Source organism: Poecilia formosa, unplaced genomic scaffold (assembly GCF_000485575.1).
Source record: "Poecilia formosa unplaced genomic scaffold, Poecilia_formosa-5.1.2 Scaffold333, whole genome shotgun sequence".
NCBI lineage: Eukaryota > Metazoa > Chordata > Actinopteri > Cyprinodontiformes > Poeciliidae > Poecilia > Poecilia formosa.
In genome coordinates this window covers 19370-43891 of record NW_006800272.1, presented here as the reverse complement: position 1 = coordinate 43891, position 24522 = coordinate 19370, and the positions used below count along the sequence as shown (strand labels likewise).

At 39.0% G+C, this 24522-nt stretch overlaps 2 protein-coding genes across 2 annotated transcripts; both read left to right on the top strand.

The window, feature by feature from the left end:
• Positions 1–454: 454 nt before the first annotated feature.
• LOC103152895 (39S ribosomal protein L27, mitochondrial-like) lies at positions 455–2015 on the top strand. The gene is made up of 4 exons (XM_007573551.2): positions 455–566; positions 795–923; positions 1029–1096; positions 1467–2015. Exons 1-4 carry the CDS (start codon positions 512–514, stop codon positions 1671–1673), a joined length of 459 nt encoding a protein of 152 aa, XP_007573613.1. The 5' UTR covers positions 455–511; the 3' UTR covers positions 1674–2015.
• Positions 2016–13012: 10997 nt separating this feature from the next.
• On the top strand, positions 13013–23334 carry LOC103152894 (ras-related protein Rab-37-like). The gene is made up of 9 exons (XM_007573550.2): positions 13013–13523; positions 18208–18318; positions 18506–18547; positions 18720–18786; positions 19003–19055; positions 19308–19373; positions 20249–20305; positions 20393–20469; positions 20793–23334. The coding sequence occupies exons 1-9, from the start codon at positions 13368–13370 to the stop codon at positions 20896–20898; spliced, it is 735 nt and encodes a 244-aa protein (XP_007573612.1). The 5' UTR covers positions 13013–13367; the 3' UTR covers positions 20899–23334.
• The last annotated feature ends 1188 nt before the right edge of the window (positions 23335–24522 follow it).

The window sequence follows — 24522 nt, the reverse complement described above, 5'->3', positions numbered from 1 at the left end:
AATATTACTCGTGACAAGCATTTGATATCTTAGAAGACAGGATCGCCTACAGAACGACCAGTCTTATCATTTTGCTTGACCAAAATCATAAAGATACAAACTGACAGCATTCCACCTAGCTTGACTAGATTATATAGAATTTAAAGTTATTATTTGAGTGATTTATAGATAGTAATTTCCAAGACGATATATAATGTTCATATTATGTTTATGATTAATATAATATGAACTTGTGGAGTGTTATTGTGAATGGAGCACCAGTTACACTACAGTTAATAATGGAGATCAAATTCAGATTCTGAGTTATACACACAATTTCAAAGTAGTCGCAACAAATTTAATGATTTTAGAGGGCGGATGTAACTCGACCAGATAAAGTAATGCGATAGCATGAACATAAAACCATCTGGACACTCGTTTGATATAATAGAGAGTTCTGTTTCGCACGTTGTACGAGGTACCTGAACTCAGCAGAAGGATACGGATATGACGCGTAGGATATAGCGTATTGATGACACAATTCAAAATGGCGGCGCTGGCGTCCTTGATGCTGAAGTCCAGAGCAGGTATGAAACAACTTAACGTTAATTATAACTCCTTACGCGCATTTTAATGCAATAAAAAGCGAACATTTTGTAGTTCTGTTCGCTGGTGTTAGCTTTTCTCTGTTAGCACAGCGTTTTGTTTGCTAACCTACCTAGTTAGCCCTCTGCTTTCAATTAAACACATTGGAAACGTCACTCAAACCAGTTCAGCAGTGTTTGCAGCATTCAGCTGTGTTGTGTTGGTTTTAGGTCTTCTGGTTTCCAGTGAGTCCTACCTGCTGGACTCGGTGAGGTTTGCTTCCAAGAAGGCCGGAGGCAGCTCAAAAAACCTCGGAGGCAGGAGTCCTGGCCGGAGGTTTGGCTTTAAGAAAGTGGATGGTAATATTTGCCCCCATCTGAACACCTCTGGAAGCTCTGAAATGATCTACAAAGCATGTATTCCACATTGTGCTGATCATTATTTTGTTATGTTATGTTCTTAAGGCAGCTTTGTACATGCTGGGAACATCCTTGCAACACAGAGGAAGTTAAGGTATCACCCTGGAGCACATGTGAGTAACCCTTTTTTTTTTCTATCCAGGGATGTAGAGATGAAATTTCAATGCTAATTCAGCTTGAGAGAGATTTGATAGTTAAATAAAGCAGGTACTTATTAATTTACTGTATGCTGCAATAACCTTGCTGTAGAAGTTCGCAAATATGTCGTTAACTGACTTGGGCTTTAAACGGATTAAATCATATTAGCATTAAAAAATCTTACAGAAACCTTACTGTCACAGTGCCTTGTTTTGCTCTGAGAACTAATATCGTATGCTGTGCAAGAAGTTGTTTATTATGACGTTAAATGTAACAGTGACATGCAGTTTGCATTCAGTTGGGGAGTTTTGATGTATCGTTGGTAGTTTTATGATTGTCCTGCAGGTTGGCCTGGGAACCAACAACACTCTCTTTGCACTGGAGGACGGCCACGTCAGGTTCACCAAGGAGGTCTACATCCCAGCGCCCCGAGACCCCGAGGTCACCCGCGTCATCACCAAGCTGCCCAAAGGAGTCGTGCTCTACAAGACCTTCATCAACGTGATGCCAGTGAAACAGGAGGGCAAATTCAAACTGGTGGACCTGGTCTGAAAGAGCTGGAGTGCAACCAAGGACTTTGTATTTTTCTTTTCGGTAGAGCTACAGAAAAGTCAGTGGACTGAACTGACTCTTAGTCTGGCTGCTGATTACACTGACAGTTCAATCCTGACTTCTCATAGAGCTGAACATAATTAACAGACCCTTCTTCAGTGTTGCTTTGATATATTTCCTGTTGCATTCAGAACTAATTCTCATTTAAGAAAATTAAATTAGTCTGTCATTTATGTATTTATAATAGTTCCTGATGCACAGATTGCTGTGCATGATAGACTAGTTAGATGACACAGCTGATCATCGTCTGTAATAAAGTTTTATAAGTAAAAGTCTTAATGCTGAATGACTTTGCTTTTTTTCTGGATGGCATGATTTTTTTATTTATTTTTTTTTAGTCACTGCAGGTTTTCTCTGGTGGCTGTTACTTAAAGTCAGGAGTTTGATTTTAAGGAACACCTGTACTTTTTTTTGCATTCTTTCATTTGACCACCAGGTGTCGCACGATCTTTAATTCATAACGTAATCATTTTTTCTTTAACCTCCACTCTTACTGTTGCAAACTGCAAACAGATATGTTGTAAGTATACTTTTAGTAATATTCAGCCTGTTCAGAGACCAAAAGCTGGTGATTTTTAGAATTTTGCTACTGTTTATGTTAAATCACACCCTCTTTCTCTTTGCATCAGTATTTCATTCATTATAAGTTGATTTAAGGGTGTGTTTTTCGTCTTGATTCTTGTTTGTTTCCAGTAATCCTCACCCAAATATTGCCGTTCTCCAAAAGCTGCACTCCCTACACTGGCCAGCAGGTGTCACACATTCACCACTTCACAGCTAACTGGACGCGGGTTTATAAAGTTGAGAGTTTGACGCCGTTTTTCAGGCTTTAATCTTTACTTTCTTCCGAAAGTGAGCGAAAACCGTAACAGCTGATTGACCAAATGGTATTTTGTCTCTGAGCAAGCTTTCACCAGAAGCTGGAGAAGGAAAAAAAAAGTAGCAGTTATCTGAAGTCGGTGGTATGCAGAGGGAGTGTGGGTGAGGCTTGGTGTAAAGTAGGGAGGTTGAATGCCATCGTTAAGTGAAAAAAAGAGGAATGATTGATTAGAGGAGTATCCCACGTATTGTTTTCATGTTCTGTTTTGGAAACTTGTAGGTCACTTTGTGTCCCACAGTATTCACTGAAAATATCCGTACATAAGAACCTGAATTTCTTTTAAATTAACTTTTTTGCTGTTTCGTACAGCTCTTGAAAGTAGATTTTTAAAAATTTAACCAACATGTTTCTTCTGACTGGAAGTAATATAAACCTTTTTCTAGGTTTGATGCCTTATAAAATTATTTACCCTTGGAACTGTCTCGCTTTATAACCATAAAATCAAGGTGTTTTTTCTATGGTGGAGCCACACAAGTCTGAAACAAAATTCTAAAATGAACTAGAAGTTTAAAGCAGGGTTTGGTTATATTTAAACATGACAGTTTTGTTCAAACCATTATCTGGAAAATGGAAAAAGTTTGGTCACGACTGCAAACTTGTGGAGCTGCAGAGACTCGAGGCTCATGTAAGAGAATCAGTCAAATGGACATCTACTAGTTGTGGACTCCACAAATATGACCTTCACAGTTGAGTGGCAAGAAAGCCATAAAAAGTTCCAGTTAAAGTTTCACAATAACCATTTCTTGAAAGGAAACTAATCATGTGTATCACCCTGAAAACGGCATTCCAGCAGTGAAACATGGCGGTGTCCTTTTCTTCTGCAAGGGGCAAAGAAGTTGATGAAAATTAGCGGGAAGACGGATTTAACGTAAACACACAACAATCCTGGGGAAAATCTGTTAGAGGCTGACAAGAGACTGGGGTATAAATTCAGTTTGTAGCAGAAGGAAGACACTGAAAATACAACCTGAGCTGCATGAGTGGATTTTCATTTGCTAGAATGGCACAATCAAAGTTCAGACCTAAATCAAGTTGAAAATCTGTGGCAAAATATGGAGAGAACGTACAAGATTTTTGTTTCCCGATATGTAAGAAGCTGGTAGAGATATACCCAAAGAAGACTTGCAGCTGTCTTTGCTGCAATATGTGCTTCTACCAAGTATTGACACATGCAAATATGTGCCACGCGTTTCAGATTATCTGTAAAAAATAAAATAAAAAAAAATCCGGAAAACCAAATCAGAACTCTGACCTATGTTTTACCAGTAACATACATTGGACGTTGTGGTTACAATTTGACAAAATATAAAAGGCCGGTATGTTTGCCATGGCAAGGCATCATATGTACCTTCAGTCGGTGTGTGGTTTGTGGTTTCATTTGGTGAATGTTTGACCCCGGTTAAAGAGTAACTCTGTCCTGCCATACTTTCCCTATTTTAACAGTGACCAATGAATCCAACCGTGTTAAAGTTTCGGCAAACAAGACCCTACCAGACTGGCTTTTTTTTCATGATGCATTTCCATAAAAACCCCCAAGTCTACATGCTTTGACAACAGAGTTTATGACAGACACATACATAACTAGTGGCATTACTGGTATCAAGCCGGACTCAGCTCAGGTGATACAAAGCTCCCTACACTTGGCATCTTTGCTAAGAATCTTAAGAGTAGATCAATAACAGAACATCTTCCACCTTGCACCATTGATGATTTACCATAAAGAAACCTGTTTGAATATCAAAATGCTTTTTGATATTCACTCTTGGATAAACTCCTGGTGAAAGATCAGATTAGATTATTAGATTAGTTCATTTTTTTCACCCTAGTGCCATTTCATAGCACAGTCAGGTAACTATGTTCCCTTCAGTTGTTATAAAAATGCTATATATTTATATAAAATTTGACTTCGTAATTTAACGCCTTGAAATTGGGCCTCTGTCTCTTTAAAAACTCCCGCTCTTTCTGAAACTCCGCCTTCAGGAAGTCGCCACAACAGTGCTCCTCTATTAACCCTTTAACAGCGTTTTTACCATTGTTTCACTGAGAAGCAGCTCTAATAATGAGCTCAACTTATGTGCAGTTTCACCAGGTGTTTGCTAATTGTTGCAGAAGCAACAATTAGGAAGTCTGAAGGAGCTGAAAGGGGAACTTTAACACTTGTGGATGGAAAAAAGAAGCATGTAGTTGCAGCGATGAAAATTGCATAAAACTGCATGAGTTGAAACACACTCCACTATAATATCAGAGCAACTTAATAACAGAGTTTGCAGTATTTCTATGCTTGATCCAACATTGAGTGCTGTGAAAAACACACAATTTAGCTATTTGTCATCTTCTAGGACGTAGCGCATTTGTAAAAACTGGTAATAAGTCACTGCTCAGGAATTTAGTTCACTCGTTATTGCTTTCAGTTCAGTCACTCTGGAAGGTTTTCCATTAACGGCCTGTTTAAGGTCACTCCACAGCATCATAGTTGGATTCAACTAGTCCACTGCCACACATTCATTTGGGTTTTTATTAGCTTTTCAGAGGAGGACCTGCTGATGTGCTTTTGGGATGTTGAAGTGCCAAATAAACCAAGTGCATTTATTAACAACAATTTACAAACGAAGTTGAGAAAATCCAACATGCACTGCTAAATTCATCATCAGATTTGCTATTATTAATGTTAATACAGCAACCAAGAAGAGTGAATGTTGAAAAGGCACAAAATCAAATATTCTCCATATGCACTAATAACAACAAATTGATGCAGATTTTTATTTTTTTATTTTTCTTTTTTTGGTTCATCTGACAAAATTGTTTCTTTTTAGTTGAATTGTGAAAAATCTTTGTGAATCTGTGGCACTGAAATTTCAGTGCCACAAGTAATTATTTTACTTTTTTACTTTAGAAAAACCTGGCACCTTCAACAACGGCTTGTGCCCTTTTTGCTAATCATCGTATGTCTGTCAGGCTCGTTTTGAGCCACCCTTTGAAAAAGCGAGAAGGCAGCACAGTCATACTCGACTCAGGCTGGAGGAGTGCACAGCTTGAGTCAGAGTCATTAACACGTGAATAACCCCCAAGAATTGAACAGATTCATCAGCTCTGACTCAAACGGCCGTTCAGTTAACAGAAACAGTAGAAATGTCTTGGCAGCGGGGGTCTTCTCTGCCCGTCGGGGAGACAGAAGCTTAACTCTGCGCCGCTGTGCCACGTGTTTCTTCACACGAGTGTGAGGTGTTTATGGACAGGTGAACGTCCAAAGATTGATCGTTGCTTGGAGAAGCTTGTGGATTAGAAGAAAATATTTCCTCGTATGTTGGTGGCGGCTGGAACGAAATAAGACAACAAAAAAATATATATGTATGTGATGTCTACAAACCAACAGATCAGATATTGTGAAAGAATTTGATGCTTAAATTGGTTTAACGAAACATCAGAGCAAAAATATATGTTATACAACCAGTGGCCACCTTATTAGGTACACAACGCTCGTAGTAGATTTTGCCTGCAGAACAATCTGAATTTATCATATCACACATTCAACGCAGTAAAACTGAAAAAAGACAGTTTGGTCAGTTGCTGCAGATTCGCTGGCTGCACATTTGCAGCTGCGCTTCAACTGCAAATGTGCGCAAGATGTTGTCGATATTCCACTAGTGTCGGGGGTAAAAAAAACACAATTTCACAACTGCGGCGTTTCTGTTAAATAAGAAACGCAATTAGAATAACGCGTTTGCAAATTTGTTCACGTGATAAGTCATTAAAAAGCATGCCACGCCATCATCATCCTACCACTTCCTGTCATCCGCTTCGTCTCTTCCGCCAGCAGTGACATCCGGTTGTTGATCATGTGACCCGTGCGATGCAAAGAAAGTGTTCCCTTTGCAGTTTTACAAAATTGTGATACAGACGAATAAACACCAAAAACTTATTTTTGAAAAATGTTAGGTTTTTTTTTATTTTTTAAAACTGCTGTTTATTTTCATAATTCATCGTACCCTCAAAAGCTCATGGTAATGATTTGAGCTTTGTGACTTTACGCATTACGATGCCACACTGTCGCCTTAAAGGGACGGACATAGTTGATACTCTGGCAGACTGTGGGGTTTAAACAAAGGGGTCTAAATCTAAGAATTACAAGAAAAAAATCCACAAAGCTATCACACCATTTCAACCAACCTGATGCAAGACAGGATGACTCCATCGTGTTGTTTATGCCAAATTCTGACTCTACTATCTGGAAGACTCAGTTTGATTGGACTAGAGAATTCACTATTTTCTGTTTTGGTTGTACTTGTTCTCTTTGGTGTGCTTCATAATCCATTTTCATTTTGAAAGTGAGGACACATTTTCAGGCGGGCTTGAGTTTGCGTGTTCGGCTCCGATGAGCTTTTACATCTGAGCAAACGATCTGATTAAGCAAACTCTGGTTCCTTTAAAGCAGACCATAGAGAGTTGATATGGCAGCCACCATAGCCTCAGCTTCCTGTTTTTAGCTAATCAGGGTGGCAGTAGCTGTGGTGCTTCAAGGCTTCTTGCGTTGTGCAATCAGAGTTATGATTCTGCATGTCTTAGTATTAACCAGTGGTTATTCTTCTGGTCTGTCCTCTGACATCAAGAAGACATCTTCATCACACACAACTATCATTCAAATAAATTGATGATATTGCCTCTTTCTCTACCAATTCTCTGCAGAACTGAGAGATTTTTGTGTGTAAAACCCCCCAACATATCAGCCGTTTGTGTAAAACTGTAAATGCGTACAGTGTTCTTCAATTTTACTTCAACAAAGTTACTTAAATCCAATTGGATTTGACTGCTGTCCGTTCATCACTCTTAGAATCGTTTCCTTACGGTTACAGGTGTAAATTTGGACTTGTATGTCGCAGCCACTCCTCCTATCGTGGTCACATTTCCTGGTGATAACAGTCTCCACTGTGTCACACACTCTGCTAGTTCTGCTGGGGAGAGAATCTCCTTAACAACCAGACCTGTTGCCGATGTGTACAGCATTAAAGCTGCTCCATAAAAAGGCCTTTTCCCACTGGCGCGCCTGTGGGAAAAGTGACCGCTGATTCTTTAAAAGTGGACAACTGAAGGACTTTACCTCATCATGGCTGCCACCCAGGCCAAAGCGCTGAGCAATCATGCTGTGGATCTGTCTTTGGCGGTCCTTCTTCCGCACGCTTTCGTAAGACGGCAGTCGTGGCTGCGGGCCGGGGAGGTGGTAGTCATTTGGTTTTCCGATGATAAACAGCGTTCCAGGAAGCTGAGGAACGAATAGAGAAGAAGCCAAACGAGGCATTTTCATTTTCAGCTCTCATGCACAGCGTTAGGTTTTTTTTTTTTTTAAGAATCCTAAGTGACACTTCTTACCTGTGATCCTGTCGCTCGCTGATTCAAGGCGGCGCTGTGCCCACCGTGGGCGATGCCGATGAGAGAATGTCTGCTGCTGTACTGGGGCAGCTCATTCTGTGAATGAAATTCAAACCCACAGCGAGATTAGATACATTTGTGCTCTAAGTGCAGTTGAAAGCAAAGGTTTACATACATAAGAACAAAAAGACACACATACATTGCTTTTTTTTCTCAATGTAAAGTCAAAATTGTACTAAAAAAAAGTCAGGATTCTGATATTAAACTCAGAATTCTTGCTTCTTTTTAATCATTTTCTGTAAATATAAATACTTTTTCACACTACTCTTAAGTGTTCAGGAGTGCTGGACACTGGTGCCTGATATTGTAATACATTTAAAAAGTCTTACTGATAGAACACAACTCTTATTAACTGTAATTATTACAGAATTGCATATCGTATCTGCTATGATTTTAATTTTAGATTAAAACAGTCATTACTCTTGGACTCTTGGTCCAAATTCTGGCTCTAAAGAAAGATTTGAATGACATTCTCATAAGGAAGAACTAAAAATAGTTTTTTTTTTTTGTAAATACTACTGCAATATGAAAATATGTAAGGTCACAACTGACATCTATTTATGAAAAAAAATCGAGGTCATTACAATGAGATGTAATAACCTTCATTGTAATAAAGGTTACTTATTAACCTTTATTAACTACCTTTCAAACTATATTTCTTTTAGTTTTAAATATATTTTAAACTAAAAGAAAAATGTGTTGACATTCATTTCACATTTGATATTGACGCAAACTGGAAAAAAAAAATCCTACAGCATGAAGACAGTTATGACCACTTTGCTCTTAGTGCTAGATTTTGCCACCAATAAACTGAGTCACAGTTTATGGCACAGCTTTTTCAGACCATGTTTAAAAAGCATGTCAGCATGACGGGCTAAAACCCTGTTTCCATGGTGTTAAACCGCTACACTTTACTATGTAAGTTTAATGCCCCCCATCCCTCAGCCTGATTTCACTTTATATCTTATTGTACAACCAAAGTCAGTGTTAGGATATTGGAGCATGTGGAACCGGTGTTCCTTCTTACTGCATATTCCTGTGTCCTGTAGGGCCCCAGTCTGCAGCAAAGTAGGTCCTTTCTGTAGAGCACCACCACCAGCAACAGTATCACTAAACAGAAGACTGCACATGACCCTGAGGTTAAGGAGAAACGCAATGAAACAGCTTCAGCAGAAAGACAGAAAGATGAGGAAAGCACAATCGGCATAGAGAAGGCAGCAATGTGGCTCAGCCACGGGACGAGGGTGAGCCTACGCTCAGCCTTGTTTTTCTTAGATTTCAGCTGTCAGGTTTTTTAATATTCTATGTGCGTCATTTCTGCACCGTGTTCACAACTCAAACAGCACGGAATACGTGTCAACGCGGCAGGTGCAGGTCGGAGTTGTGTTTTTCTTATCCACAAGGACAGCAAATGCAGATGGGATTAAGATGTTTTCAAATATGAAGCTAAATGAATAAAGTCACCCTTTAAAAACACTTTGAATGGCTTTCTTTAAATGTCCACGGCACCGCTGCGGATTCTTAAAGATGGCAGAATCATTCATCCCTTCAACTGGTTAAAGTTTATTAAACTTTAAAAGGTTACAGGTCTGGGTGATTCTGAGCAAATTTATGAGATCTTACTAGAATTACATGCTTCTACATTTACGGGAAAATATTCCCTCCATGTAATTTAGCCACATTAGGTTACAAGGACAAGACTTTTTAAATAGACGTCGTTAATATGAATCTTGTTCATTAACATCTGCACATAAAGCACAGATAAAGTGTTATTAAAAGGCTTGTATTGAGCTTTATTTGTTTAAGCATCGTTGTGATCTGACAGTTTAGATCACTTATTTGTGCGGAGAAATCGGTGAAAGAAAGAAAAATCCTTCTGGGATTTTTGTCAATTGCATTTGTCGTCATTCCTTTTTCTTGTCCGTCTTCAAAACGACCTCTCAATCTGCATTGTGGAAACAGCTCTTGTGTTTGTGTTTTGGCTCTCACTTGTGTTTTCTTTCTGCTGAGTTTGTTTATTATTATTGTTGCTGCTCAGGTCTTGCCAAATAAGTGTCTGTTCTTTTTCTATTTTTTGGTTGAGACTCATGTTAGTGTTAGGCCGTTTGCATTTGGTTTGTTTTTTTGTTTTTTTTGTTTTTTTTTGTTTTTTTAGCTCAGTGCCTTTGTGTCTCTGTGTCAATTTGTCACATTTCGATCGCACATGTGACAATACTAAACTTTGAGTGCTTTCATTTTGTTATTTCTGAGTCTTGTAATGAGTAGGTCTGTTTTTGCGGCCAGGTCGATAATTAAACCGCCGTACAACACACTGCTGGTCCGTGCAGGGTCGAGGAAAGGCATCTTAAAGTGGCTGTGACTTATTTTTAAAGATTTGTGTGAACAGTGGAAGTCTGTGGTTACGTATCACATGGGAAGTGACACTTTGTAGATCGTTGTCAGTGATAGTTTAAAAAAGGCTCCACTGCAATATTTTACATTTTCACAGTGCATCACTTTTACCTCCCCAGAGTCAGTCTGGTGTGTTTCGCAAATATAAGCAGCAATAATACAATTTTTGTAATATTAAAAGTATTGAAATACAAAATTCCTTATTGTAGAAGCATTGGACTTGAAGGAAGACTGTCTCACTTTCATAGTTTGCAAACACTTCAGTAAAGTCTATCGTGGGGAAGAAAATTGCTTCCATGGTTTGAAGGAATTTCAGAGCAAAATTTTGTAAACTAAGGCAACAAAAATAAGGAAAAAGTAAAGAATACAGAGTAATTTCTGTCAACTACTAGAACATGTATGGAAACTAATTTCAATTAAATGAGGCTGCAACTTTTTTTTTAAATAACTGCTTGAACGCAAAAATGTTTATGGCAGATAAACAGATCCACACGCAAACTTGTTCAAGTTGTTGATCAGACTCAAACAAGTCTCGTTGACGTTTTCTAGCTTACGGCAAGACGGTCTAAAACAGCGTACAGAACGATCCGGCGAATTCGTACGTGACATTGTTTTGTCCTCAAAGTTCAATCCTGTCCGCAGAAACAAGTCAAAGACAAATGATTTACCTGAACCCAAGATGACAGTCAGCAAGAACGGATCCATGGCAGGAGACCCTGGTGGAGCCAGAAGTTAGAAAAATTTGAAATATATATATTCTCAGTCTCTGTAATCAGTCGGGGTTTGTCCTCTGCATACATAAACGTCTCTTTCAAATGAGTCCTTGCTTTCCACTTGAACTACAAGGGAACAGTCTTTATGTTTGGGGGTTTTTTAACTATCCGTCCTGAGCCAGTGAGTAAATATTAACACCGTGTAGAGAGAGAGACAGAGAGAGAGAGAGAGAGACAGAGAGAGAGAGGGTGCGTCTCCTGCCCCCATTCTGGGGGCAAAAAACATAAAACATGGGTACTTTGAAGCTGAGTCTTTTGCAAACTCTAGTGGAAGCTGCTGGAAGTGCACACAGACAGAGGGAGGTAAAGTAATGACCAACGAAACAGATCACACATATCTTTTGAATTACTTCAGAAAGGCACAACGAGTAACATGGGATGTGTTTTTTTGTATTTTTTGATTACCTCACAATACAGTATGCTGTGTTCAGTAGCAGCTGGCTGACAAAAGTGGCACCGCTATTCAACAAATGTGGCGTCAAACTTTTTATTCAACTAACTGGGCAAAAATGTGAAACTAGTTCAACTAGTTCAATATGGAGCAGTAATTTGTTCATTCACTTGAAAATACTGGTAATGCTGATTAGAGGACACGCCTAAAAGTTAAACATGTCCCTGTGCTCACGTTATTTTTCAGTCTTTTCTAGAGGTAACATCTTTTTGGTCCAGGCATGTTTCATTAGTTTAGCAGTTAAAACTGCTGAACCATATTTCAAAAGTAATCTTTGTTTATTATCACTTTTGTCAGTGTATATCTTAAGAGTACCTCTTTTTTTTAAATCAAATTACATATATATTTAGAATGTTTTCTAAATATATAAGCATCATATATTTTATATATTAGTACTGTGATCAAAGTATGTTCCAATTAATCTTTTGGTTTATTTTAATTGCTAATGAAGTACACTTTATGAACATTAGTACAATTTAAAAAAAACAAAAAAAACAGGTACATTTTAGAGGAAATGTGAAAAATATTTCACCAAGGACAGAATATTGCTTTCATTCAATGTCCCAGCATTCCAGTATTACCTCAGACAAACTAACAGATCTCATTCCTAAGAACAGCGAGGATCAATGACAGAACATTCCCATTCACTCATTATAATGAAACACTATATTGTAGTATCTCATTATGTCTCATTATTGTATAATGAGATATTATTACATCTTATTTTAACAATGAGATATAATACTATCTCAATATAACGAGATGTTTTCTCATTGTATTGAGACAGTATCTATCTCATGATGGTTATAATGAGATAACCTTATTATATTGAGATAGTATTATATCTCATTACTATATGAAATATAATACTATATCTCATTATATAGTAATGAGATATAATGAGATACTACAAAATAGTATTTCATTATGAGATAGTTATCTCAATATGAGATACTATCTCTCTATCAGTGATGCTGTTCTCTGGAGTGTGCGCTGGAGCTAATGCTGCTCACTGATGGATCTTAAGTCATTCATCTAAAACTGGACAGGGTAAAGACAAGCTTCAGTTAAAGAACTTAGAAAAATAGATCATATTCAGAGATGTAAAACTGAAGTTATCTGCTACATTTATTGTTAAGGACCAGTAATATTTTTGCTTATAGAGTCACTAAGCTGTCAATGTTTGTTTTATCGCTTTGTTAAACAGCATTTCAGTAAGTTCCACGAGTCCCTTTCAATGTCATTTTGTTGTCCTCAAGTCGAAATGCAAGGGAACTACTGATTAAGAAAATACAAATAAATCCTCTAACGTGTTTCCATAGCTTCTGCTCCTCCATTCATGCTAACGTCCAAATCATCCACACAATTTCCAACTCAGTGTGTTGCTCTCTCCATCCTCCGCCCAGCTGTTACATCGCGTCAAGCGTCGTGCGTGTTAACCATCACGACGCGTCTTTTCTTTTCTTTCTTTTTTTTTTCTTTTTAATGTTAAGTGATGTAGAAAGTGATTCACCTCCAAGGAGGAGCTTATTTAGGAGCGCGGAGAACCCGGAGGAGGAGAAGGAGGAGGAGGAGGACAGCACTGAGACCGTGGTGCTGCGTGGGGGAGGTTCTGGTCGGTGCGTAGTTTCTCAGCTCTTTCTGTCTCCCTCTCCTCTCCGGGTTTTCCGCGGATCTGTCGTTTCAGCGGCGCGGTGTGGGAGAGCACGTCCGGGATGGAGCGGATGGAGTCAATGGAGCCGATCTCGGCGTGCTACAAGACGGCATACCCGGAGATCAACCCCGACAGCGGCTACGGCTCCGGAGAGAACACGGAGAACCAGGCGAAGACCCCGCCAGCCCCGAGCTACGACGAAGACCTGGTGCATAAGGTAAACAAAGCTGCTGGAGGCAAGATTTCTCCTTTTTTAAAATCTTTTTTTAAACCATTATTATTGTTTATTTGTTTGTGTTTTCAACATTTATTTATTTATTTTTGGCTAATTTGTCATCGGCTCCGGTTGTAGCTCGGCGCTGTCCGTGGTGCTGATCCGGACTTTGATGCAGTTTTCTCTGGAGTTGGTCTCCTTCCAGACTCACTCAGGCATCCGATCAACTCCCAGCACCGACCATACCCTCTCCTTCTGGGGGGTGATGCTGTCAGCTTAATGTTCCACTCTGCCGGAGAATAAAAGAAGGCTTTAAAAGAGGCCAATTCTATTAAAAATAATTAAAAAAATTACTTCCGAGGATTAGCTGTTGTTTTTATTCTCCCCACAAGAGGAATATTTCACACAAACCATCAAAACGTAGGGGAAAGAAATGATAAAAATCTGCACAATTAGGTTAAATGTAACATTCCCATTCTTCTCCCAATTTAAGTTCCTATAGGACTGTGTTAGCTGTGTTAGTCTGTGGTTTATAAAGTGCAACAGTACATTGAATCTCTTCCGTCCTGCTGCCTCAGAGGCTTCACTGTCAGTGGAGCAAAAAACATAAACAGAGAGAAAGAGAGAGGGGGAAAAAACAGTCCCTTTAGGCTTCAGTCAAATGTCACATCGAGTTACCAAGCTCTCCATGAGCTTAAACTCAAAAAGCCTTCAGCTGGCTTCAGTCCGCAGCACACTACACCCCTCTTTCACCGCCCAGCACCCAACGAAATAAGCCCCCTCAACTCTCTCTGAGTGGATGCGGTGTGTCTCTCTGAGACAAGATGAGGAGACCGACTGTCTTAAAAGCCGGCGGTCAGATTGGACATGAAATGGACCTGATTGTATGTTAACCAAAAGCACTTTGATGACCCCCGAAGACATGTGTGTGTGTGGGAGTGTGTGTGAGCATGATTCACGGTTAACTGAACGACAGTAATTTATCAACAGAAATGAAGCTGTGAAAAAAAAAGAAAAAATTGGCTGAAATCATTTTTTTATTTCACCAATCAGCAAACTGACTGCTGCTGCTTCTTGTGTTAGAAATAAACATGATACAGCTATCGTTGTTCTGCACCTATCTCCCTGTTACTGATATTGATTAAAGGATCAGTTTTCTTGATCGTCCAGAACCACAAAGTGAGAGATTTGGATGCATTTAGGAAGTTTTGAGAACAACATCCAGGGGTGTCCAGGAAGGGCATGTATTGTTCCTTCCTGAGAAATGTCGCCACCGGTGAGCTAAAGACATTCAGGCAACCACCGTTTGTCGAGAAAAGCACCAAATAAGCCACTTCTTTCCAAAAATAGAGACAAAATAAAATAAAATGAAGTACAAGAACGGACAGAATATTGGTGAAAAAGCTACCCTCGGGCTTTTTTATATGCTAAAAGCTACACTGGACCCCTGCATTGTGCTAACAGTGAAACACTGATTCAATCTGTTTGTGGATTTGCTTCTCATCCATTAAATTCCCGGCTCTGCCAAACAAGACGGCAGTAAACAGAGCGGGGTCACAATGCCCTTCGAGAGCAACTGCTTCCAACAGTCCGGGCCACAATTTGAGGATTGTGTATGTATCAAAAAAAAGGAACAAAAACGAGATGGAGCACCATGTCACAGGAGGCTAACTATTTGAGATCAACTCCAAGCACTAATGAGACCATAATGAGTCAAAATGTGGCAGGATTTGGTTTCAAGGGGTGACAATAAGCCTCTCAGAGCAGGCAAGTAAGCAGGACGTTATTTATATTTAAAAAAAAATCACAAAGTGCTTCGCAGTCAACTGGCACGACAGCACAAGAGCCAGCAATGACTAAAAAGAGAAATGTTTTAAGCATATGCTACAAGACTGGCAAGACTTGCTGACTGAATTTTGACCAATTTCCAGCCATTCTGGGCTAATTATAAATGAGTTATAAATCTTTTAAACTTACGGAGTGTGTAATCATACTTAAATCGATTTATTGCCATTTTACTCTCTACCAAGCATTACAAAACGTCACAGACGAAAAACAATCTATCGCCACATCCTGTTGCATTTCATGCCGAATTACTGGACTGGTTTCAGGGTTGCATTAGGTGCTTATTTGGAGGTCTTTTTCAGAACATGAAAGGCCTGTTGGTAGACAATTCCCTATCGAAGTTTCTGAAACACGAGAAGAGGCGGCAGAAACGTAACGAAGGGCTCATTACTGAAGTAGCAGCTGAGGAGGAGGAAAAAGTGGGAGAAACTGGATCAGGATTTCCACATCGAAAGCCCAAATGTGTGGGCTGGAGGAAGTCAAAGAGATTAATCGCGTCTACTTTAAGTCATTAAACGCATTAAGCGCTATTCACTTGAAAGGCTGGCAGGTTGTAAGAGAATCCATAAGTTAGACAAAAATATACCACTCAAACGGACTTTGGTTGTAAGGATTTTTTTTTCTTTATTGGATTATATTGTAATCTTTTCTTTTTGTTTTTTGTTCTTCAAAATAAATTGTGCACAAATAAAATAGCCACACTCATTTCCTCTGCAACAGCAGCAGGTGCATTTCATGGCAAACTAGGGTAAAATCAAGTCATTCTTTCTCTGAAGAGACAGAGACAGTAATTATACATGTGCGCAGCACAGATGCTTCTGTCTGCCATCTTGGCCCGCCTCCGTTTGTCCGTCTGCCTTCTGGGTCACTGACAGATACACACTTTTCATGTGTATCCGTGTTTCATCTGTTAATTAGCGACCTGCCATCGGTCTCCTTGCTCTTCACTCTTGCCCAGCTGTTCTGCATCCCTCTGGTTTCTAAATCTTCCCACTCCGTCTCTCTGTTTCTAATCTTTTCGCATTTGTCTCCCACTGCCAACAATTGTGAGAAGTGTAGTCCAACGTTTCCGTGTGCTGCTGGTGTAGGTTCGCTGTGTTTTTTACAGAGTCCGAAATCAATGCTGGAAACTTTAGAGCGCTTCATACTTTACTGTGCCCATACGTACAAGCACCTGTTTTAATAACCGCGGTGTCACTTTGTTTTTATCGGCCTGGAAACAAACCTGACCCAAACGCCACATTGAATCTCTGGAGTTTTGTCAACGATGAGACGAAAGACACCAGAACGAACCTTTGTCTTCATATTTTGGGTCTGATTTCTGTGAAACAGCACATAGTATGTCATTGATTGATTAAAAAAAACTAATAAAACAACAACAACAACAACAAAAATGCATATGCACATCTGTGTGTTTGACAGATGCCAGGTTGCAATATCCTCTGGTTTCAAATTCTCATCTTTTAATTGCTTATCCGCAGCGAGAAATAGAAGCAATATGGAAACTGTTGTCCTGAGAGGCGGCGACGATTTCAATTCTCTAATTTTGCCAAACTAAGGCAGCCAAGAAGGAAGCCATGTCCAGTTGCATGAACAAGAGAAAGACTCAGAAATAATCATGATAATAAAAAGGAAACCCTGAGGCAGAGTAAAAACCCTACAATACAACTCTCTTTCTTCCTCTCTGACACATGAAAGTAAAATCCTCTTCCAGAAAGTCTGTGCAACTTCGGCCTAATTGCTTCCAGTCCCCAGAGGGGTTTGATGATACAGACTCATTTCCCCCCCATCTACTGTCTATTAGCACAGTCATAAACATTAAACGGCTTTCTTCTGTACAGATTCATGTGATGTTTGGAAGATTTTAGATTATGAATTTTGAAGTGGAGTTCGGAGAAAGAAAAAAAAAGAAAAAGAAAACCCAACAAAGACACGGGTGTGGCCAGTGATAAAATAGTGGGGTTTGAACTCATGAATATTTATCTTTAGAACTAGAACTTGAAGTTTGCTAACGTCTGAAACGATGCTAACGTCTCAAAACGAAAATGAAAAGCTGTGTATCTAGCTAGCGGGCTAATTTCAAGATGCCAATTGAACACTGTAATGGCATTATTAAAATAATAAAAGTAAGTATTTACCCTCGTTGTCTAATTCTAAGCCCAGATGCCAGAGCAGCTTCACTTCACTTGCCGTCAGTGACTCAGTTGGACAGCGTTACGTCTGTGGGGGAGGGAGCGGGACCTCGGTGAGACTCCATAAATGAAAAGCAGCTCAAACAAAGATGACGAATTGATTGGTGTCCCTGGCGACTGACTTGGGTGCTTCTGAAAGCTGTCTTTCAGTGATTTTTATTTATTTATTTATTTATTTTTATTGCCTTGAAGGTTACATTCTCCAGCTTATGAGTCACGCTGCGAGAGCGGTGCACGGCGGAACTCCTAGAAAAATTATTATTATCATTATTCGAGGAGCTCGGAGGAGGGAAGAGAGAGAGAGAGGAAAAAAAGAAATTTCTTGGATGACGCAGATCTTTGTTCGTAGCTGAAGTATTAATAGATTTTAAGAAGTTAAAGCAGAGAAAAGTATTGTCACCAAGAATATATTTACTTGTAATATGGAAATATGGAATACCTTCTAAATTAGAGTACAACCAAAGTCAGAATATGTTATTATATAACGCCATTTATTAAAATCTTGCCCACTGAAGGAAAACGTGTGGATTGCGTTGTTTTCAGCACGTTCTTCCTCCTGAGCAAGCATGGGGTGAAGGTGTGTTACTGATGGTTGTAAAAAAAAAAAAAAAAATCCTTAATATTTGTGTTTTTGTTATGATTTCTTGCAGACAATCTTGGTCGGGGACAGCGGCGTAGGGAAGACCTCTCTTCTGGTTCAGTTTGACCAGGGCAAATTCATCCCAGGCTCCTTTTCTGCCACAGTTGGAATTGGATTCACGGTACGTTTGGGATCCACAAACTACTGGAGACCGAAAACTTTCTCCCATCTCGATGCCATCACTCATGTTCCTAAGAAACTTGTTTTGTTTTTGTTTTATTTGTTTTTTGTTTTTTCTAAGTGTCAGCTCCTCTCTAATCATATTATTTATTCTTGCCCTTCTCATTTGTCCCTTTTCCCCCCCTCAGAATAAAGAGGTAACTGTTGACAACGTAAAAGTCAAACTACAGGTCAGTGTTCACATCCGCTTTTAACAGGCAATGAATTTACTTCACGAGTAATAGAGTCTTCCTACATTAGCTGATTTTTTTTTTTTGTTTTATTTATTTATTTCAACTTCCTTTGCTATGTATGTGAAGACAACAGACGATTAGAAGCAGATCAGAGTGGTTTCTGTTTCAGATTTGGGACACAGCAGGACAGGAACGCTTCAGAAGTGTGACTCACGCATATTACAGAGACGCACATGGTGAGAATGAATGAATCACAACGTGAATTACAAAGTTCTGCTCGCGCTTTGTACGCAGGCATTCATGCGGACCCGTGATTTGCTCCTTTCTTTCTTTCTTTCTTTCTTTCTTTCTTTCTCTCTTTCTTTCTTTCTTTCTTTCTTTCTTTCTTTCTTTCTTTCTTTCTTTCTTTCTATCTTTCTTTCTTTCTTTCTTTCTTTCTTTCCTTTCCAAAGCTTTGCTGCTTCTGTATGACATCACCAACAAATCGTCGTTCGACAACATCAGGGTGAGTCTCACACTCGCCAGCGACGAAAACATAAAGTAACCAGGGGGCCTGGAAACTAGTAAGACCTGTTCGTGCGTAGGTCAACGTAAAACGCCACGTTATTAGAGCAAATATTTGCACATTTTCCCACCCTACGGTCACATGTGCAGCGCGGGTCGTTGTCAAACATCTGTGTGAGAGTCTACCTGCGGGAACCCTGTAACACACCGCTAACCACCTTCTCTGTGTGTTTGTTTCGTTTTCTCCGTCCAGGCGTGGTTAACAGAAATCCATGAGTATGCACAGACCGACGTAGTCATCATGTTGCTGGGCAACAAGGTGAGAAGGCGATGTTTGCGGAGCTCGGTATGTAATGGGAGTACACGCAGAAGGTTGTGAGCTTCGGTGAAACAGAGCGGAAGTTGCTAAGTTGCTAAGTTTGGATGTGGTGTTCAGATATGTTAATAGCAAGCCAGAGATCAGGATGGTAGCGTAGAGGCATTCCAACCTTCAAGATGCAGAGCTTAACGTTATTGTCAAAATACCACACTGTAAAAAAAAAAAAAAAGTGTCTCTAATTTGTGGCAATTTGTGGTAAGATACTAGCAGTTGTTAGAATTACAGCTCTCCGTATGTTCTGTAAATTAGACATGGTTTCGTTTTACAGTGCAGTAGAAACAATTAGCAAGCTCGTCATTTTTGACTTTCCAATTGTAATATCATGTAAATACACACTGATTTTTCTGTTTTTTTATGTCACTTTATTGACCTCTCGGTAGAAAAATATCGAATAATTCAGGCATCATTTACATCATTTTATTCAGAAATATAAATCAGCATATAGTGAAATAACAGATATGTTTTATGTTGCACATAACCCCATAACTGAAGAGATGTCTTACTTACAGAGTCGATTTAGGAATACATTTTTGAAATATGAGAAGGAGATTTGCGGGAGGAAACAAGTCTCAAGCAGTCAAGTTCGGAAAGCTCAGAAGTTGAACATCCACAAACTCCACACATTTTTTTTTTTTTTCCAATTGTGTTCTTACATGTGATCCATGGGAATACAAATACATTAAAACGTGTTCAAATACATGCCGTATGAAAGCTGATTTCAAAAGCAGTGATCTAACAAAGCTACGCTGCACAGGAAAATCTGCTCACTACATTTAATCTAATCTGAGCATCTCTGTGCTGCGTCCATGTTTCAGGCCGACATGAGCAGCGAACGGGCGATCAGGAGAGACGAAGGAGAGAGGCTGGCCAGAGTGAGTCTCCGCACAGCTACACAAAACACACCACTGACACCACTGGTTCTGCCTCTCAACGCTGTTTGCTCCCCTTCGTTCATCCAGGAGTATTCGGTCCCTTTCATGGAGACGAGCGCCAAGACGGGAGTCAACGTAGAGCTCGCCTTCACAGCCGTAGCCAAGTATGAGGCAGTTGATACGGGTTGATGGTGGGGGGGGAAGTGTTCACCTTCTTTTAATAAGTTTATTTCGCTTTTGCTTCCACCCCAGATCAGCAAACAAATTTGAATGTCAGATAAAGGCAAACTGTGGTGGCAGCCTTCCTTTGTATTTCTCACAGTGCTGGGGGAAGGATTTGTGGAGTAATTATTTAAAAACATGTATTTTGTTTTATTTTAAGATTTTTCCAATTCATAGTTTGTTTGTTTTTTTTACCTGGGACATGAGCGTTTCCAATATTTGTCATTGTTTTTTTTACAGCAGTTGTTTTTGTTCTGTCCGTCAGGGAGCTGAAGCACCGGGCCATCCAGCACCCCAATGAGCCCAAGTTCCAAATTCACGAATACATCGAGTCACAGAAGGAGAAGTCCGGCTGCTGCAGCTACTTCTGAGTCTCCCCTCCAAACACAGGGTACGCAGAGAGCCGCTGAGTGGGAGGAACCTCCCTGCCACTCCCAAAAATTTTCGCTGCCATTCATGGGATATAAAAATTCACAAGTACGTCCTCGGAAGAGTTGAGGAGAACATGGAGCCAGGTATCAACGTGGACGATCCACAGTTTAACTTCTGCCAAGAAGAGATTCTCCAAACTCTTGTCATCAGAAGCTCATGCTTCGCGATGTACAAACCGCATTTTTAATCTAAGGGAACATTGCCTTATGAATTTCTGTACTTAGCTAGCGGCTGACTTTCAGAGCGTGAGCACAACTTTAGCCAAATTGTTGAAGGTATGCCTTTAAACAGCTGCAAAACTCACATCGTGTGCAATGCTATGCAAAAGTATCCGTACCCCTTACAGCCAAAATCATCTGTATATTTATTTTATTCACGCTTTTGGTGGCAGACCAACATAAGATGTACTTAATTGCCATATGGAGGAAAAATAATGAAACCTTTACTAGTAAAAATCCAAAAAGTCTTGAAAGTGTGCACTGGGCTTTGACTGGGCCACTCTAACACATAAATATCATGTGTTTAGAGTTATTGTCCTGATTGATGGTGAAACATTAGGGTGGTTTCTGAAGACAGTTGATTGCATTGAAATTTTTAGTCACAACAGAGTAAAGGGGTCCAAGTTCAAACGTGCGGCATACTTTTCAGATTTTATTTTGAATGCATTGTTTTTCTTCCACTTCGGAATTTCTTGCTTGTTTTATTTGACTCACTGCATAAAGTCAAACATGAAACATGAAAATGAAACTTTAGGCACAGCATTTTCTGCTGGGAGGATGTACAGTAACTCCAGCCTGTGTGGATATCCTCCCATGGATACCGTAATAACTGGGTCATAGACTAAAGTTTAGCCTCTAGCTTACCAAATAAGTCCCTTTTATTGAGAAGCCATGACACAAACGACACTCAGTTTGTACGTACTTGCAAATTATTGTGATGCTAATATTACCATGGATTACCATGGGTTAGACATTTGTAATATAGCTGGTTTACAGACGTCTTACTTTATGACGGTTGTCTGCGTGGACAATGTTTTGGTGTATTTTTGTTTCGTTGTTGTTTCAAATGCAGCTAATTGCGTCCCAAGGCTCTGTCGGCGAGACTCCTTTTGCCAACTTTATGTTATTTTGCGTGTGTTGAAAAATGCAAATATGCTAAAAAAAACAAAACAAAAAAAAAACAGAGACAAACCAGCTTCTTACTACGAATGTAAGACACAAAGAAATGAAATCTCAAGACAGGGACACGGTAAATGTGTAAAATGTTTGCAGAAATCATTTATGAACATAAATGTAAAGAATTATATATATCCTATTGAATTTAAAGAAGTTAAATTATCTAATTGAAGTTTTTCTTTCTTTTTTTTTAATTCATATCAATGTGTTATTTAAATCCATTTGGTTGCAAAGACATTAGTTTCCTAAAACCAACTGGAAGAGCTGAGGAAATATGGGATTGCACTGCTGCATAAAAATTCAAACTAACGAGCCAAAACACTCCGGGCTCTTTACATCGATCAGCTACTGGAATTTATTTTGAGTCTCCTTTTGTATATACTGTACTTATTTGTTCTAGAAATGCAGCGGACGTACTTCTAAAAATGCTCTCTGGACATAGCAACTGCAACAAACCTAAAAAAAAAACACTCACGCTAACATTGAACTTGCTCAAAGCTCATGCATTTTACTTTTATTGCTAATTCTGAGGTTTGGTTCTTTTTGCATGTAAGGCTGGATTGCATGTGCCATATCTGTGCGGTTCCACTTAGAAATATATCTAAGCCAAATTCTTTTAAGTTGGAAATAAGAAAACGATAGATAATTAACATACCTGTTAAAGTTTCGAGTCAAAGCTCAGGGTAAAGTCGTGTTGCAAAGTGCATTGTTTAATTATAATTACGCACAGACACAGTAAGAAGAACAAATATATAACTTGTTCTTACTAATGCAATGATCTAGCAGAGATGTTAAGCAACCTAACCAACTTTTGCATTTTCTAATTAGCTGAAATAGTTATTTGTTTTTAATAGAACTACCTGTTGGTTTATTAGGACCCATTAGAGTCAAAATATTTAAATTTAGCAACTAAACCAATGAGCTGACAGGAGCTAAGCTGCTACACAAATATCTTGGCACCAACCTCGTGTTTTAATGTGATGATTAGTGAAGCCTTAAATAAACAGTGATGTCAAAACATCACCAAAGTTTATGCAATTTTTTTTTCTCCCTTCTGCGACAATATGCAAATCAATTCCCTCTGTATTTCAAATTAGACAGTGAACATCTGAATGCTTCGTGGATGCTTTATGATGGTCTAGCATGTGTTTGACGTGTTATTTGCTGAATTAAAAAATAAATAAATTATTTTTAACCAAACTTCCATCTTTCCAATAGTCTTTTAAGATGTGATTGACAACTGTTACCAAGGAAGCATTCCTGTGAGTTAAAGACAAACCAGGGTAAGAGTCGTGGTTTGTTTCGGATCAAGCAGCAGAACTGTTGCTCAATCATATTTTCTTTAAAGTATCCTGAAGACAGCAACCTCAGTTCAAAATCAAAAGCAGCAGAGTACAGCCAAGAAAACTATACCTCTGAATTGAGACACAGCCAGAAAGGTGAGCAGGAACGAAAGAAGAACAAAACTTCCTGTTTATCAGCCGAGCCTTCAAGATAAAAGTTTGGCCTGGGAGAACACAACCTCTTTTGGTAAATATCTTCCAAAATGAATTAGGTTTTTGCTGTGCAACCAAGATCAACATTCTTCATTGAAGTGCTTTTTTTTTTTTTTTTTACATGCACTTTATAATTAAAACTTTATTTTCTAATACAACTCCATCTGATGGTATCTCTAAACATTTTTTTTTTAGAAAAAAATATGTTTGGTTATTTGGAGACCCAACATAATTGGTGGTGTTGTCACAGAAATTCATATCTGTTGTGAATGTGTTGAAAATGGGATCCTTAAATTTAGTTTAGCTGCACATATGTTCGTTTATATTCTTGTTGTAGAAGTCCAAATGCGTAGCGAGTCAAGTAGGATTGTGACTTGGGTTTTCAACTTTCCAAACTGCATTTTCTTTCAAATACTTTGGATATCCTCAATGAAAAACCTCTTGTAAATAGACCATATTTCCACAAATAAATTGGATCCACAGAAAACATAGAAAACTCTGTGATTGGATGAATCTGTGAATACTAAATAGGAGGAGATTAAGTATTACTTGTGGAAATAATATGATACTCCATTCAAAATATATTAGTCGGTAACTTTAACAAAATGCAGTGTTGCTTTGTTAAGCAAGCAAATTAGCTTATTAATTTGACATTAACAATATGGGCATATAGAATTAAGCCCAAAATTATACCGACTTATGCTAATTTAAAAATATTTAACGTTTCTTCTGAATGGATGTAATATTAGTGTTTTGGACAGACCAGAAAGAGTTTGCTCTTGAATCTTGTAGAGAATCTGTGGAGGTAGCTAAAGATCATGGCGACGGCAGGGAGGCTTTCCAGCGTCAAAGAACTGGAGTTGAAAAATGAAAATAAATCATCAAAATATCA